The sequence below is a fragment of the Heterodontus francisci genome, chromosome 5 (assembly GCF_036365525.1).
Source record: "Heterodontus francisci isolate sHetFra1 chromosome 5, sHetFra1.hap1, whole genome shotgun sequence".
Lineage (NCBI taxonomy): Eukaryota > Metazoa > Chordata > Chondrichthyes > Heterodontiformes > Heterodontidae > Heterodontus > Heterodontus francisci.
Window position 1 is genome coordinate 151,564,536 of NC_090375.1, and position 16,218 is coordinate 151,580,753.

The 16,218-nt window shown below is 43.9% G+C and overlaps 1 protein-coding gene across 3 annotated transcripts in view; it reads left to right on the top strand.

Moving 5' to 3' along the window:
• fbxl2 (F-box and leucine-rich repeat protein 2) overlaps positions 1-16,218 on the top strand; it is a 305,824-nt gene that overhangs the window by 130,373 nt on the left and 159,233 nt on the right. For all 3 annotated transcript variants that reach the window (XR_010975078.1, XM_068032240.1, XM_068032241.1), the window contains exon 5: positions 14,580-14,674. Coding sequence is in view for 2 of the 3 variants with exons in the window: in XM_068032240.1 (XP_067888341.1) it covers positions 14,580-14,674 (95 nt within the window). In the remaining variant the exon portion in view is untranslated. The remainder of the gene's footprint in view (positions 1-14,579; positions 14,675-16,218) is intronic.

Sequence of the window (16,218 nt, forward strand, 5' to 3'; positions counted from 1 at the left end):
CAACAGCAGCAGCCAGAGCAGTGGCACCATGGCTGGCACTGTTGTTCAGCATAGAAGAGTAATAGTTATAGGGACTCTATAGTCAGGGGCACAGATAGGCGCTTCCGTGGACGTGAAAGAGACTCCAGGATGGTATGCTGCCTCCCTGGTGCCAGGGTCAAGGATGTCTCTGAACTGGCAGGGGGCATTCTGAAGGGGGAGGGTGAACAGCCAGAGGTTGTGGTAAACATCGGTACCAACAACATAGGCAGGAAGAGTGACGAGGTCCTGCAGGGGGAGTTAGGTAGAAAATTAAAAGACAGGACCTCTATGGTTGTAATCTCTGGATTACTCCCTGTGCCACGTGCTAGTGAGGCTAGAAATAGGAAGATGGTTCAGCTAAACACGTGGCTAAGCACTGGTGTAGGAGGGAGGGTTTCAGATATCTGGATCATTGGGATCTCTTCAGGCACAGGTGGGACCTGTACAAGAAGGACGGGTTCCATTGAAACTGGAGGGGCACAAATATCCTGGCTGTGAGGTTTGCTCGCGTCACTCTGGAGGGTTTAAACTAGTGTGGCAGGGGGGTGGGAACCAGAGCAGTAGGACAGCAGGTGAAGTAAATGAGGGGGAACTAGTGAATAAGGACAGTAAGACTGAGAGGAAGAGCGGCAGGGAGATGTTGCTGAGCACAGCGGGACTGGTGGTCTGAAGTGCATTTGTTTCAATGCGAGAAGTATAACAGGTAAGGCAGATGAACTTAGAGCTTGGATTAGTACTTGGAACTATGATGCTGTTGCTATTACAGAGGCTTGGTTGAGGGAAGGACAGGATTGGCAGCTAAATGTTCCAGGATTTAGAAGCTTCAGGCGGGATAGAGGGGGATATAAAAGGGGTGGGGGAGTTGCATTACTGGCTAAGGAGAATATCACAGTTGTACTGCGGGAGGACACCTCGGAGGGGTCATGTAGCGAGGCAATATGGGTGGAACTCAGGAATAGGAAGGGTGCAGTCACGATGTTGGGGGTTTACTATTTGCCTCCCAACAGCCAGCAGGAGGTAGAGGAGCAGATATGTAGACAGATTTTGGAAAGGTGTAAAGGTAACAGGGTTGTAGTGGTGGGTGATTTTAACTTCCCCTATATTGACTGGGACTCACTTAGTGCTAGGGGTTTGAATGGGGCAGAATTTGTAAGGAACATCCAGGACGGCTTCTTGAAACAATATGTAGATAGTCCAACTAGGGATGGGGCCGTACTGGACCTGGTATTGGAGAATGAGCCCGGCCAGGTGGTCAAAGTTTCAGTAGGGGAGCATTTCGGGAACAGTGACCATAATTCCGTAAGTTTTAAGGTACTTGTGGATAAGGATAAGACTAGTCCTCGGGTGAAGGTGCTAAATTGAGGGAAGGCTAATTATAACAATATTAGGCAGGAACTGAAGAATTTCGATTGGGAGCGGCTGTTTGAGGGTAAATCAACATCTGACATGTGGGAGTCTTTCAAAAGTCAGTTGATTAGAATCCAGGACCAGCATGTTCCTGTGAGGAAGAAGGATAAGTTTGGCAAGTTTCGGGAACCTTGGATAACGCGGGATATTGTGAGCCGAGTCAAAAAGAAAAAGGAAGCATTTCGGAAAGGCTGGAAGGCTGGGAACAGACGAAGCCCTTGAGGAATATAAAGACATTAGGAAGGAACTTAAGCAAGGAGTCAGGAGGGCTAAAAGGGGTCATGAAAAGTCATTGGCAAACAGGATTAAGGAGAATCCCAAGGCTTTTTATACGTTTATAAAGAGCAAGAGGGTAACCAGGGAAAGGGTTGGCCCACTCAAGGACAGAGAAGGGAATCTATGTGTGGAGCCAGAGGAAATGGGCGAGGTGCTAAATGAGTACTTTGCATCAGTATTCACCAAAGAGAAGGACTTGGTGGATGATGAGTCTAGGGAAGGGAGTGTAGATAGTCTGGGTCAGGTCGTTATCAAAAAGGAGGAGGTGTTGGGTGTCTTGCAAAGCATTAAGGTAGATAAGTCCCCAGGGCCTGATGGGATCTACCCCAGAATACTGAGGGAGGCAAGGGAAGGAATTGCTGGGGCCTTGACAGAAATCTTTGCATCCTCATTGGCTACAGGTGAGGTCCCAGAGGACTGGAGAATAGCCAATGTTGTTCCTTTGTTTAAGAAGGGTAGCTAGGATAATACAGGAAATTATAGGCCGGTGAGCCTTACGCCAGTGGTAGGGAAATTATTAGAGAGGATTCTTCGGGACAGGATTTACTCCCACTTGGAAACAAATAAACTTATTAGCGAGAGGCAGTATGGTTTTGTGAAGGGGAGGTCGTGTCTCACTAACTTGATTGAGTTTTTTGAGGAAGTGACGAAGATGATTGACGAAGGAAGGGCAGTGGATGTTGTCTATATGGACTTCAGTAAAGCCTTTGACAAGGTCCCTCATGGCAGACTGGTACAAAAGGTGAAGTCACACGGGATCAGAGGTGAGCTGGCAAGATGGATACAGAACTGGCTTCGTCATAGAAGACAGAGGGTAGCAGTGGAAGGGTGCTTTTCTGAATGGAGGGCTGTGACTAGTGGTGGTCTGCAGAGATCAGCGCTGGGACCTTTGCTGTTTGTAGTATATATAAATGATTTGGAGGAAAATGTAGCTGGTCTGATTAGTAAGTTTGTGGACGACACAAAGGTTGGTGGAGTTGCGGATAGTGATGAGGATTGTCAGAGGATACAGCAGGATATAGATTGATTGGAGACTTGGGCGGAGAAATGGCAGATGGAGTTTAATCCGGACAAATGTGATGTAATGCATTTTGGAAGATCTAATACAGGTGGGATGTATGCAGTAAATGGCAGAACCCTTCGGAGTATTGACAGGCAAAGAGATCTGGGCGTGCAGGCCACTGAAAGTGGCAACGCAGGTGGGTAGGGGAGTCAAGAAGGCATACGGCATGCTTGCCTTCATCGGTCGGGGCATAGAGTATAACAATTGGCAAGTCATGCTGCAGCTGTGCAGAACTTTAGTTAGACCACACTTAGAATATTGTGTGCAATTCTGGTCACCACACTACCAGAAGGACGTGGAGGCTTTGGCGAGGGTATAAAAGAGGTTTACCAGGATGCTGCCTGGTCTGGAGGGCGTTAGCTATGAGGAGAGGTTGGATGAACTCTGATTGTTTTCACTGGAACGATGGAGGTGGAGGGGCGACATGATAGAGGTTTACAAAGTTACGAGCGGCATGGACAGAGTGGATAGTCAGAAGCTTTTTCCCAGGGTGGAAGAGTCAGTTACTGGGGGACATAGGTTCAAGGTGAGAGGGTCAAAGTTTAGAGGGGATGTGCAAGACAAGTTCTTTGCACAGAGGGTGGTGAGTGCCTAGAACTTGCTGCCGGGGGAGGTGATGGAAGCAGGTACGATAGCGATGTTTAAGAGGCATCTTGACAAATACATGAATAGGATGGGAATAGAGGGATACGGTCCCCGGATGTGCAGAAGGTTTTAGTTTAGACAGGCATCAAGATCGGCGCAGGCTTGGAGGGCCAAATGGCCTGTTCCTGTACTGTTCTTTGATCTTTCTGGCTGAAGGTTGTTGCAAATGCTTCTGCCTTACCTTTCGCACTAATGTGCTGGATTCCCCCATCGTTGAGGATGGGGATATTTGTGGAGCCTGCTCCTCCAGTTCGTTGTTTAGTTGCCCACCACCATTCACGGCTGGATGTGGCAGGACTGCAGAGCTTAGATCTGATCCATTGGTTATGGGATCGCTTAGCTCTATTTATCGCATGCTGCTTACGCAGTTTGGCACACTAGTCCTCTGTTGTAGCTTCACCAGGCTGACACCTCATTTTGAGGTATGTTTGGTGCTGCTCCTGGCACGCCCTCCTGCACTCTTCATTGAACCAGGGTTGGTCTCCTGGCTTGATGGTAATGGTAGAGTGGGGGAGATGCTGGGCCATGAGGTTATAGATTGTGCTTGAGTACAATTCTGCTGCTGCTGATGGCCTACAGTGCCTCATGGATGCTCAGTCTTGCATTGCTAGATCTGTTCGAAATCTATCCCATTTAGCAAGGTGATAGTGCCACACAACACGATGGATGGTTTCCTCAATGTGAAGGCGGGACTTGGTCTCCAGAAGGACTGTGTGGTGGACACTCCTACCAATACTGTCATGGACAGATGCATCTGTGGCAGGCACATTAGTGAGGACGAGGTCAAGTATGTTTTTCCCTCTTGGTTCCCTCACCACCTGCCGCAGACCCAGTCTAGCAGCTATGTCCTTTAGGACTCGGCCAGCTCGGGTCAGTAGTGGTGCTACCGAGCCACTCTTGGTGATGGACATTGAAATCCCCCACCCAGAGTATATGCTGTGCCTTTGCCACCCTCAATGCTTCCTCCAAGTGGTGTTCAACTTGGTGGAGTACTGACTCATCAGCTGAGGGAGGGCGGTAGGTGGTAATCAGCAGGAAGTTTCTTTGCCCATGTTTGACTTCATGGGGTCCGGAGTCGATGTTGAGGACTCCCATGGCAACTCCCTCCCGACAGTATACCACTGTGCCGCCACCTCTGCTGGGTCTGTCCTGCCGGTGGGAGTCCTTGGTACTCCAGTCAGTGACTTAAACTAAATAGATTCAATTGTACAGCTAGTGCAAGCATAGACTTCATGGAAACTATCAACCTACTGTGAAACAGCTGTGAACAGGTCTGTACTGATGGTATCGCATCTTGAAGTGACGTTAGTAGGCTACACATAGGAACAAATTAGTATTTAGGAAAGAAGTCAAATATATGCCTACTATCTGTTTGCTTTTGTCAGCAAACACCATACCCCACAATCAGCATGGACTGGGTCCCATCGAGGGCAGACTGGGTCTCTCTCCTGCTATAAATGACTGATGCTTGCCCCTGCACATGGGGATTCTTGTGAACAGGATTTCCTTCGTGTAGCAGCTAGAATCATTTTATTACCAGCAGGACTCTTGGGTGGGGGGTGGTGGGGGGAGTGAAATGGGTGCCACAAATTTGTCTAAGACTAGCTACACTTTATTCATAGAAGGGTTGTTTTAAAAAAATGTCAGCCATATTGCATAAAGGCTATGTAGGAGCATGGATACGAAGGAAACAGAGGGTTATGGTTTTTGGGTGTTACTTATTTTGGAGATAAGGAGTTGTGTATCCTCGGAGTCAGTGCTGCGTCTATTTTTATCCTTGGTGTGTATATGTAGATGATTCAGACTGGGGCATGTGGACCATGGTATTGAAACTTAGTGTTGACACAAATGGATTTGCTAAGCAGAAGAGGACTTTTTTTTAAAAAGAGAATAAACAAGATAGCAGAATAGGCAGTTTGGTGATAGATGCAATTTAATGTGCAGAAGTGTGAGGTAATACACCTTGCAAGTTCAATAGAAAGATGGGTGTGGATAAATAGAAGCTCAAAGTTTCAGTTACATAATTCCTGAAATTGAGAATGCAGGTCGATGAAGCCAGAAAGGAAAATAGTACTTTGGGCTTTATAAATGGGGACAGAGAGCATAAGAGTAAAGAAGTGCTGTGTATAGTTTTGGGCACTCCACTATATTAAGGATAATAAAGCCATAGAGCTAGAGCATGCAAATACATACAATCAACTTTTAAAAAGTCAGATTGAGCAGGGAGGTTAGGAGAAACTACACAAAGGATTGTTGGACCATGCAGTACTTTACTATTGAGAATTTGAGGCAGATGCCATTACACCGTTCAAGGAAAAAGTAGATATATATTTAGAGCAGAGGAAAATGCGGTGCTTCAAGGAAAGAAGAGGGCAGGGGATTAGTTTTGGACTGTAACAAACTTGTTGCAGATATAATGGGCTTAATGGCCTCCTTCTGAGCTATAAACTATGGAAGACTAAAGGGAGCCGTAAGCCATGTTGCTTTGGACTTGTGGGTTGGCTGGGGTAGAACTGGGGAGTAAGAAGAGTGTCTGTTTTAAAATAGGAGGATTGACAGTAGTAAAGGAACTGGAAAGCCTGCCAGCATGACTAGGCAAAAGGAGCCAAAAGTAGAATGAACAGGGAGAGAAGGGAAGAGTTAATGTGAGCCAGCTTGAATAGAGGAGTTGCAAAAGTGCCACGTTAAGTTGGGATGCTGAGGGAAGAGTGTGAGGTTTCATTTGGTGGAGGAGTGAACGTCGGGTTGAACAGGTGTGGACAGAGTCCCAGGCTAAAGAGAGATTTGGATTTATATCGCACCTTTTATGACCACAGGACGTCCAAAGTGCAGTCAATTAAATATGTTTAGAGAGATACAGCACTGAAACAGGCCCTTCGGCCCACCGAGTCTGTGCCGAACATCAACCACCCATTTATACTAATCCTACATTAATCCCATATTCCCTACCACATCCCCACCATTCTCCTACCACCTACCTACATTAGGGGCAATTTATAATGGCCAATTTACCTAACAACCTGCAAGTCTTTGGCTGTGGGAGGAAACTGGAGCACCTGGCGGAAACCCACGCGGTCACAGGGAGAACTTGCAAACTCCGCACAGGCAGTACCCAGAACCGAACCCGGGTCGCTGAAGCTGTGAGGCTGCGGTGCTAACCACTGAACCATTTGAAGCAGAATGCACTATTAATCCAGGGATTCAAACTTTCCTAGGGGAGTAGTATCTTGAACAGCTTCTTTCTCCCCTTTTGTTTAGAAATATACTACTATTATTATGCTTTTGACATTTATATTTCCCCTTTAGCTTTCATGCACTCATGGTTTTCTTCCTCTCCAATATAATTGTAAAAATATTGAGTGAGTCCATAGTTTGTGACTATTTTCACATAGCTTAGTTATTAGCGAGGGCCCTTCTTGATATTTTGGGTACAGTTCTTGCTTGTTTTCTATAATGACGTGTCTGAAGTTATTGATTTGTAGAAGCAGTTGCCGAAGCCTACCCTTCGGGGCACCATCTAATCCCATCTCCTCAGCCATTAATGTTTTACAGTGGATGTGGCAGTGATTGTATGGGATGCCATCGCATTGTCACTGCTACTGGCTCGTAATGTTTGCCTCTACCATTTGTAGAAATTGGTGTGGCCTTTCAATTCGTGGAGCTGGTTCGCTGTGTTTCAGGAGGAGCAGAAGTTTGTGTAAAATAACAGGATAGAAATCCATTATAGACTCATGACGAGGGTCAGAGCATGTGTAATCAGGGCCAAATAGCAAAATGGATAGCAAGCTGGCTACAAACCAGAAAACAGTAGGGGTTAAAGGTATTTATTCTGATTGAAGGCAGAAGGTGGGAAGTGGTGGACCGCGGGGAGCAGTGCTGGGACCATTGCTCACAATTTACTTAAATGAGTTGGATGTGGGAAGCGGAAGTCTAATTTCAAAACTTGCGAATGACACCAAATTGGGGTGTATAGTTAATACTGAGATGGCAACAAGGCACAAGATGACATTTATAAACTAGCAAAATGGATGTGCAATTAGCAAATTAATTTTAATATAACTAAGTGTGAACATCGCACCAATGCTCTTTTCCATCTTCCTCACTGCAACACTCCACCTTATCTCCTTGAAGCTCCTTGCAGGAGTAGATCTACTGTACAGGATGAGCGGGAAGCTATTTAACCTTCGTCGCCTCCACTTCAGAACCAAGGCCACTGCAGCCTCTGTCATTGCGCTGCAGTATGCTGGCGATGCTTGTGTATGCGCACACTCAGAGGCCGAACTTCAAACCCTCGTCGATGCATTCACAGAGGCGTATGAAAGAATGGGTCTTAAGCTAAACATCTGGAAGATAAAGGTCCTCTACCAGCCTGCTCCTGCGGTGTAACACTGCCCCCCCCCACTAACCAAACAATCAAGATCCACAGCAAACCATTGGACAATATGGATCACTTCTAATACCTTGGGAGCCTCCTCTCAGCAAGGGCAGACATCAACGATGAAACTCTGCATCACCTCCAGTGTGCCAGCACAGCCTTTGGTCGTCGGAGGAAAAGAGTGTTTGACGACAAAGATCTCAAACCTGGCACCAAGCTCATGGTCTACAGGGCCGCAGTGTTACCTGTATGTATCAGCAACATGGACACTGTACAGCAGACATCTCAAAGCCCTGGAGAGATATCGCCAGCAGTGCCTCCGCAAGATCGTGCAAATTCAATGGCAGGACAAGCACTCCAATATCCGTGTCCTCTCTCAGGCCAGCATCCCTAGTATTGAGACACTGGTCATGGCTTGTCAGTTACGTTGGGTGGGCCACATAATCCGCATGCCTGACACAAGACTCCCAAAACAAGCTTTATATTCCGAGCTCCGATACGGCAAGAGGCTACCAGAAGGGCAGAGGAAACGCTATAAGGATGTCCTTAAAGGCTCCCTGAAAAAATGTGACATCGCCACTGATTCGTGGGAGTCTCTTGCCTGAGACCGCCCAAAATGAAGAAACATCCACGAAGGTGCCAGCCAGTTCGAACAACGTCAACATGCCCAGGCAGTGGCCAAGTGCAAACAGCGGAAGGAGCGTTCGGCAATTCGAGCATCCCATTCACTCGCCTCACCAAACACTACCTGCCCCACTTGTGGTAGAGTGTGCGGATCCAGAATTGGACTATTCAGTCACCTAAGGACCCACAACCCTGGAGTGGAAGAAAGTCATCCTCGTTCCCAAAGAACTGCCTTTGAAGAAGGTACGTTTTGGTCAGAGGAAAAGGAGGACCCATACTCCATGGAAATGGAGAGTCGAATTGGGGTGGAGCAACATAGGGACCTAGGGGTGTGGAGTCACAAATGATTAAAAGTAGCAATGCAAATTAACACAACTATTTAAAAAAAAAAAAAATATGCAAACACAACACCACTTTCATTTTTAGGAGAATAGCATTTGGAAAGTAGAAAATTTATGTTAAACCGACATAGAACTTTGGTTAGACCACACTTTGTGTTCTCCATGCTACAAAGGACTAGGTGCACAAAAGATTTGAAAGAATAATACTAGAACTGAGAGGTTATATCAGGAAACACTGAAAAGGTTGAGGCTCTTTTCTATAGAATAGAGAAGGTTGAAGGGTGACATGTAGAATCATAGATTAGTGCAACCATAGAAGGAGGCCATTCAGCCCAGCAAGTTTATGCTGACCTTTCAAAAAACAATCTAGTTGGTCCCACTCCCATAATCTTTGCTCATATCCCTGCAATTTTTTCTCCATCAAGTGTATCGAATCTGTCTCCAGCAGCTGATCAGGCAGTGCATTACAAATACTAACACTCATTGCATAAATTTTTTCCTCATGTAGCTTCTGGTTGTTTTGCCAGTTACCTTAAATCTGTATCCTTTTGGTTATCAACCTTCATCCTTTGGCAACCATTTATCTTTATGTACTCTTTCTAAACCATTCATAATTTGGCAAGGATACAGAGTGGAAGCACAGTAAGGGGGTGTTGTACAATCAAATATAAATGAGAAGCTAAGTCAGTCTGGAGGACAGAGTAAATGTAGACCTGTTGAGGCTCAAGCAAATAATGCAAGGCTGGATTGTATCTATTTTAATGCAAGGAGTCTTACTAGTAAGGTAGATGAATTGAGGGTGTTGATTAACACATGGGAATATGATATTATTGCTATCACAGAGACATGGTTGAGGGAAGGCCAGGACTGGCATCTTAATATTCCAGGATATAGAATCTTCAGACGTGATAGGGAAGAGGGTAAAAGAGGAGGTGGCATTGCACTATTGATTAAAGAGATAACTACTGCAGTAAGAAGGGATGATATCTTAGAAGGTTCCTCTATTGAGGCCATATGGGTAGAACTTAAAAACAAAAAGAGGGCAGTCACTTGGCTGGGAGTGTACTACAGGCCTCCAAACAGTCAGGCAGTAGTAGAGGAGCAGATATATAGGCAAATCTCAGAGAGGTGCAAAAATAATAGGGTAATAATAGTAGGGGATTTCAACTTCCCCTATATTCGGGGCGATAGTATTAGTGCAAAAAGCTTAAAGGGAGCGGAATTCTTCAAGTGCATTCAGGAGAGCTTTTTGAGTCATTGCATAGAGAGTCCTACAAGAGGAGGAGCGGTACTGGACTTAATCCTAGGGAATGAAGCCGGGCAAGTGGTACAAGTGCCAGTGGGGGAGCATTTCGGGGTTAGTGACCATACCTCTAAGATTTAAGGTTGTTATGGAAAAGGACATAGAGGGACCGGAAATAAGAGTACTGAATTGGGGGAAGGCAGATTTCAATAGAATAAAACAGAATCTGGCCAAAGTGAACTGGGAGCAGCTTCTTATAGGAAAGTCTACATCAGACCAGTGGGAGTCATTTAGAAAGGAAATTGTGAGGGTTCAGGTCTAGCATGTTCCCATAAAGGTGAAGAATAGGACCAATAAGTCCAGGGAACCCTGGATGTCAAGGGATATAGAGGATTGGATAAGGGAAAAAAAAGGAGGCGTATGGCAGATTCAGCATGCTGAAAACAGTGGAGGCCCAAGAGGAGTATAGAAAGTGTAGGGGAGTACTTAAAAAAAGTAATCAGGAGAGTGGAGAGGGGGCATGAAAAAACACAGGCAGACAAGATAAAGGAAAATCTCAAGGCATTTTAAAAGTATGTTAGGGGCAAGAGGATAACCAGGTAAAAAGTGGGGCCCATTAGGGATCTAAGAGGCAATCTGTGTGTGGAGTCAGAGGACATAGGGGAGGTTTTGAACGATTATTTTTCATCTGTGTTCACTATGGAGAGGGACGATGTAGGTGTAGTGATCAGGGAAGGGGATTGTGATACACTTGATCAAATTCGCATTGAAAAGGAGGAAGTATTAGCGGGCTTAAAAGTGGATAAACTCCCAGGCCCAGATGAGATGTATCCCAGCCTGCTATGTGAGGCAAGGGAGGAGATAACAGGGGCTCTGACACAAATTTTCAGATCCTCTCTGGCCACAGGAAAGGTGCCAGAGGACTGGAGGACAGCGAATGTGGTACCATTATTCAAAAAGGGTAGCAGGGATAAACCAGGTAATTATCGGCCGGTGAGTCAAACATCAGTGGCAGGGAAGTTATTGGAGAAAATCTGCGACAGGATTAATCTCCACTTGGAGAGGCAGGGATTGATCAGGGATAGTCAGCATGGCTTTGTCAGGGGGAGATCGTGGCTAACGAATTTGATTGAATTTTTCAAGGCGGTAACTAGAGGTGTAGATGAGGGTAAAGCAGTTGATGTCGTCTACATGGACTTCAGTAAGGCTTTTGATAAGGTCCCGCATGGGAGATTGGTTAAGAAAGTAAAGGCCCATGAGATCCAGGGTAATTTGGCAAATTGGATTCAAAATTGGCTTAGTGGAAGGAGGCAGAGGGTGATGGTCGAGGGTTGTTGCGAATGGAGGCCTGTGACCAGTGGGGTACCGCAGGGATCGGTGCTGGGACCCTTACTGTTTGTAGTGTACATTAATGATTTAGATGTGAATATGGGAGGTATGATCGGTAAGTTCTCAGTCGACACGAAAATTGGTGGTGTTGTAAATAGTGAGGAGGGAAAGGAATAGAATGGTATGCTAAGAAGAAAGACTTGTATTTATATAGTGCTTTTTACGACCACCGGGCATCTCAGCACTTTACAGCCAATGAAGTACTTTTGACGTGTTGTCCCTGTGGTAATGTAGGAAAATGTGGCAGCCAATTTGCACACACCAATCTCCCACAAACAGCAATGTGACAATGACAGGATAATGTGCCTTTGTGTCGTTGGTTGAGGGATAAATATTGACCTAGGACCGGGGATAACTCGCCTGCTCTTCAAAACAGTGTCGTGGGATCTTTTACATCTTTTGCACAGCAGGAAGATAGAGCCTCAGTTTAATGTCTCATTCAAAATACAGCACCTCAAACAGTGCAGCAGCTCCTCAGTACTGCTCTGGAGTGTCAGCCTTGATTTTTGTGCACGAGACTTGGAGTGGAATTTGAACCCAGAATCTTGTGACTTCGGGGCGAGAGTGCTATCGACTGAGCCATAGCTGACACTATGCATATGGGGTTATGTGAAGTAGGGTGGCAGGAAACTCGTGTGGGACGTAAACACAGCAGAAATCAGTTGGGCCAAATGGCCTGTTTCTGTGCTGTAAATTCTATTTACAAAGCTCAAATCTGCATATCATGTCATTGATTAGTGACTACGTATCTCATGTCCAAACTTTGAGGATCTTAACACTAACAAGGGTTCTGTTCTGGACTTTATTCGATGCATTTACCTACAAGCTCCAAAACTGCATTTTTGATGTGGAGCTCTGCTAGAAAATAGTTTGGGAGAATTTGGGTTAGTTTGGTCCAGTCCCTCTTGGACCTCAAATGTACAAATGTTATAACCGAGGTGGGAGGAGTGCACTGTTTTATATGGTTCCACTTCTGCACAGATTGCAACAAATATTTAAATGTTTACCCAGTTACCGAAACGGTCAATCATAGACTACTCTTTATCCCAGAATAAAATACACCAACCAGGTTTCTTTAATAAACAAAATTATCAGTTTATTATAAAATAAGACATAATCGGTAACGAAGCAAAGCATTAACACACAGATTGAAATATGAAAGCTCCATTTTACCTTAGCCCCTCACATATACACACAGCTGAGAAAGCTGAGGGGAGATCTGATTGAACTGTACAAAATTTTGAGGGGCCTGGATAGAGTGGAAGTGAAGGGTCTATTTGCCACACCAGAGGTGTCAGTGACGAAGGGGCATAGATTTAAAGTGATTGGTAGAAAAATTAGAGGGAAGATGAGGAAAACCTTTTTCACCCAGAGGGTGGTGGGGTTTGGAACTCACAGCATGAAAGGGTAGTTGAAGCAGAAACCATCAACTCATAAAAGGATCTCAAGTGCTGTAGGGCTACGGACCAAATGCTGGAAGGTGGGATTAGAGTAGGTGGATTGTTTTTCAGCCAGCACGAATACGATGGGCTAAGTAGCCTCTTTCTGTGCCTTAAACCTTCTATGATATCTATGATTCTACCCACCCACTGGTTAACTGGGAAAAAATAGATTTTCTTTTTAGTGCTCTGTTCCAAAAAAGACAAAAGAGAATACTTTGTCCAAATACTTGCTAATTCTTGAAGAAAAAAAGAGATGTGGAAAGATGTCAGTTGTTTGGCGTCCCAAATAGGCGTAGATAGCTATTACTGGGATCTTTCTCTGGAGCAATTCGTTAAGGCCACGTCGAGGATTTATCCTGCAAGTTTTTCCAACGTCTCGGCAGAAATGTGGCAACAGGTGTTTCAAGCAGGCCTTTCAGGATGAATCTAGCATCAATTTCTTACACTCTCTTCTAAGAGCTTCTCAAAGAGATGGAAAAAGTGGCAGGCTTTTCAAAGAGATGTAAAAGGCTGAGCTGGGGTGACTGCTGTCCTGCTTGGTTTTTAAAACTCCAACTGACTGTCCAAAGCAAACCAAGGACAATCTCAAGAGTCAATCTTTCTGACCCCTATAAATCTTGACCTGTCACTTCTCTGTAAACATCTTCTCCAAGTCCAATAAAGCCCCCTGCTGGGTATTTATCTGAAGACAGGTGACTTCTAGTACATCCTGTTTGCAAACAAGACTTCTTAGTCCTTTCAATGACCCCAGTGAAAAAAAATCCATGGAATCCTTTTCAGTTTTCCCAAATGAAACACTAGTCCTCAAAATTTAACAAACAATGGAAGTACTTTCGGAACAATAGAGTCCCTCTATTTGCTAAAGGTATCTCTCTTCACATCGTACTCTGGACTTTCTCTCCTGAGATGTTCGACAACCAGGCAAAGCCTATATCTTTCCAGACAAAGAACCTGAGTTTGGTCGATGGGGGAAATTCTTAAGTGCATAATCCAGTCTACAAATGTAGCTGGTGTTATTGCCAACTCATTGGATCAAGTTCAAGTTTATCCATTAAAAAAAAATTTCTGCATTTCAGTGCTGATGTGTCGGTCCCTGCAGTGGCAGGGACTATATCTAAGTTAACATAGATGCTATCATTGCGACGGCTAAACTCATATAGCAGTTGGTTCCCTGCGCACGGGGGTCAGATTTACAGATAATATTTGATCCTCTCTTGATTTACCGGCAAAACATTTGGTTATTTCCTTCATTAAGGAGGTTCATTTTACCAATCGAGGTAAAACCACTTTTTATATATATGTGGGGTGTGAGGGCTTCTCATTTTTTAGTTAGTCAATCTGTATTTAGAGAAATTACTTGATTTACAGGTGTGATTTAATAAAACTTCCAAGTTTCGTTATCATGAGCCAGTTTTGTACATTTTTGGAAGCAATAAATCTGACCAGATCCCCCTCCCTCAAACCTACGACTTCAAGAGCAAAATACTATCTGAAATAAAACTGAACATGCTGAAAATACTCAGCAGGTCTGGAAGTTCTGACAAAGGATCACTTTGACTTGAATCATTAATTCTGTTTCTCACTGCAGATACTGTCAGACCTACTGAGTATTTCCAGCATTTTCTGTTACTCTTTGTGACTTCTTCATTCTGGTTGAGTCACTGGTTACTGAAATTCTGCATATATATATTTGGGGAAGGGAAGTGTTTTTGTTTAATATAAGCAGTAGTTACCTTTCTACCTCTGACCATAGGGTCGTGTTGTGGAAAACATCTCTAAACGATGTGGAGGATTCCTGCGTCAACTTAGCCTGCGGGGATGTCTTAGCATTGGTGATGCTTCTCTTAAGTAAGTTAAAATGTGGTAATTAGTATCTAATTATACCAAAGAAATGATGAATGATTTTAGTTGGGGGTAGGGGTGGAAAAGCAATAGGAGTTTTGAAAGTGTTCATTGATTGAACTTCCTAACCATTTTTGCCTCTTAACTGCAGCACTAGATTTTTTTGATCGGAGTCAACCACGTGTAAAACAGTCTCTTCCATAATAGTTATTATAATCATGATTATTAAATAGTTTTGTTCATTCTGTGCAATTGCTGCTGTGGATGCCACTCCTCTTTTCTGACTTTCTGATCAACAGGGACTGGAACAAGAGAAGTAACAGTTTGCACCATGAACAGAACACTGACAAATTCTAGCCCTTTGACTGTTAAAATAAAAAAATCTTATTTATAATATCTCCCTCTTTTCCTAATGCAGCAGTGTGATGTATGGTAATAAGATTTGAAAACAAAAAGTGGGGTGTACAAATGCCAGTTCCTGAGAAGTTGTTGACCTGCAACACACTCAATGAGCAATTAGTGTACTGCTGTCCCTTCTTTCCTGAATTCAATCGTGCATCACATTTTTGGAAAAAGTATCAAAGGAATTGTGTAAACCATTATTTTTTGTTGCTATCTACATGTATAAATTCATCCAGTAGGGAAATTTTTTTTTTCCAAAATATACTTTATTCATAAACATCTGTAAAAATTACATTGCCAAACAGTTTCCAAACAGCACCAAAAAATACAAACATTGCAAGGGAGATCAGTTTCCTTCAATACTGTCATGAGTTTCTTCCCAACCCTTCCGTTTCACAATTGTCTTGTCAATTACAGTTTTACATTTACAGCAATTGAGAATATTAACGATACAGTTCAAGGGGTTTCCCATCCAGTAGGGAAATTTGGAAGAATTGTAGACACTTCCATCTGGAGCTAAGTGTTTTTGCTTTTCCTCCAGGCACCATTCCCTATTGTGCTCCTCACATTACAAATACATTCCCACTGAAATATTGCATTGTGGGAAATGCCTTTTCAGTCTGTGAGCTTTATTTTTCTTGAAACACATCAAGTTCTTGTACAACCTCAGTGTTCTACAAGTAGTAATTGCAGGTCACTGTAACAAATTTTATGTAATCATATTCATATTTACCCTCTAAATGGATCCAGCTATCACTTGGAGGTCTACTTTCGTACATTATATTTACTAATTAACTGGGGTCTTGTTATATTTGCCTGTTAATCAGAATCTTTTTGCCTTAAGGGAAGTGAGTACTTCCCGCTGGGGCCTTAAGCAATCCCGATTTGTTAATTATTAAGCTTTATTCTTAGATTCTCAAATCCTTTTTATTTAGCATTTAACAATTAACCTCTTTTTTTAAACACAATTTTAGATAATTAAATGCGCCGAGACACAGAATTACAGACTGTATAATACAAACATATGAGGTTTTTAGTTGTTGCTCTGTTTCTCTCTCTCTCTCACATGCAAGAGGTAGGAGGTTAGGTGTCATTCCTTTGAAGACATGTTTCTCATGGAACCCAACAAAGATGTTTGTGAGAGCTGG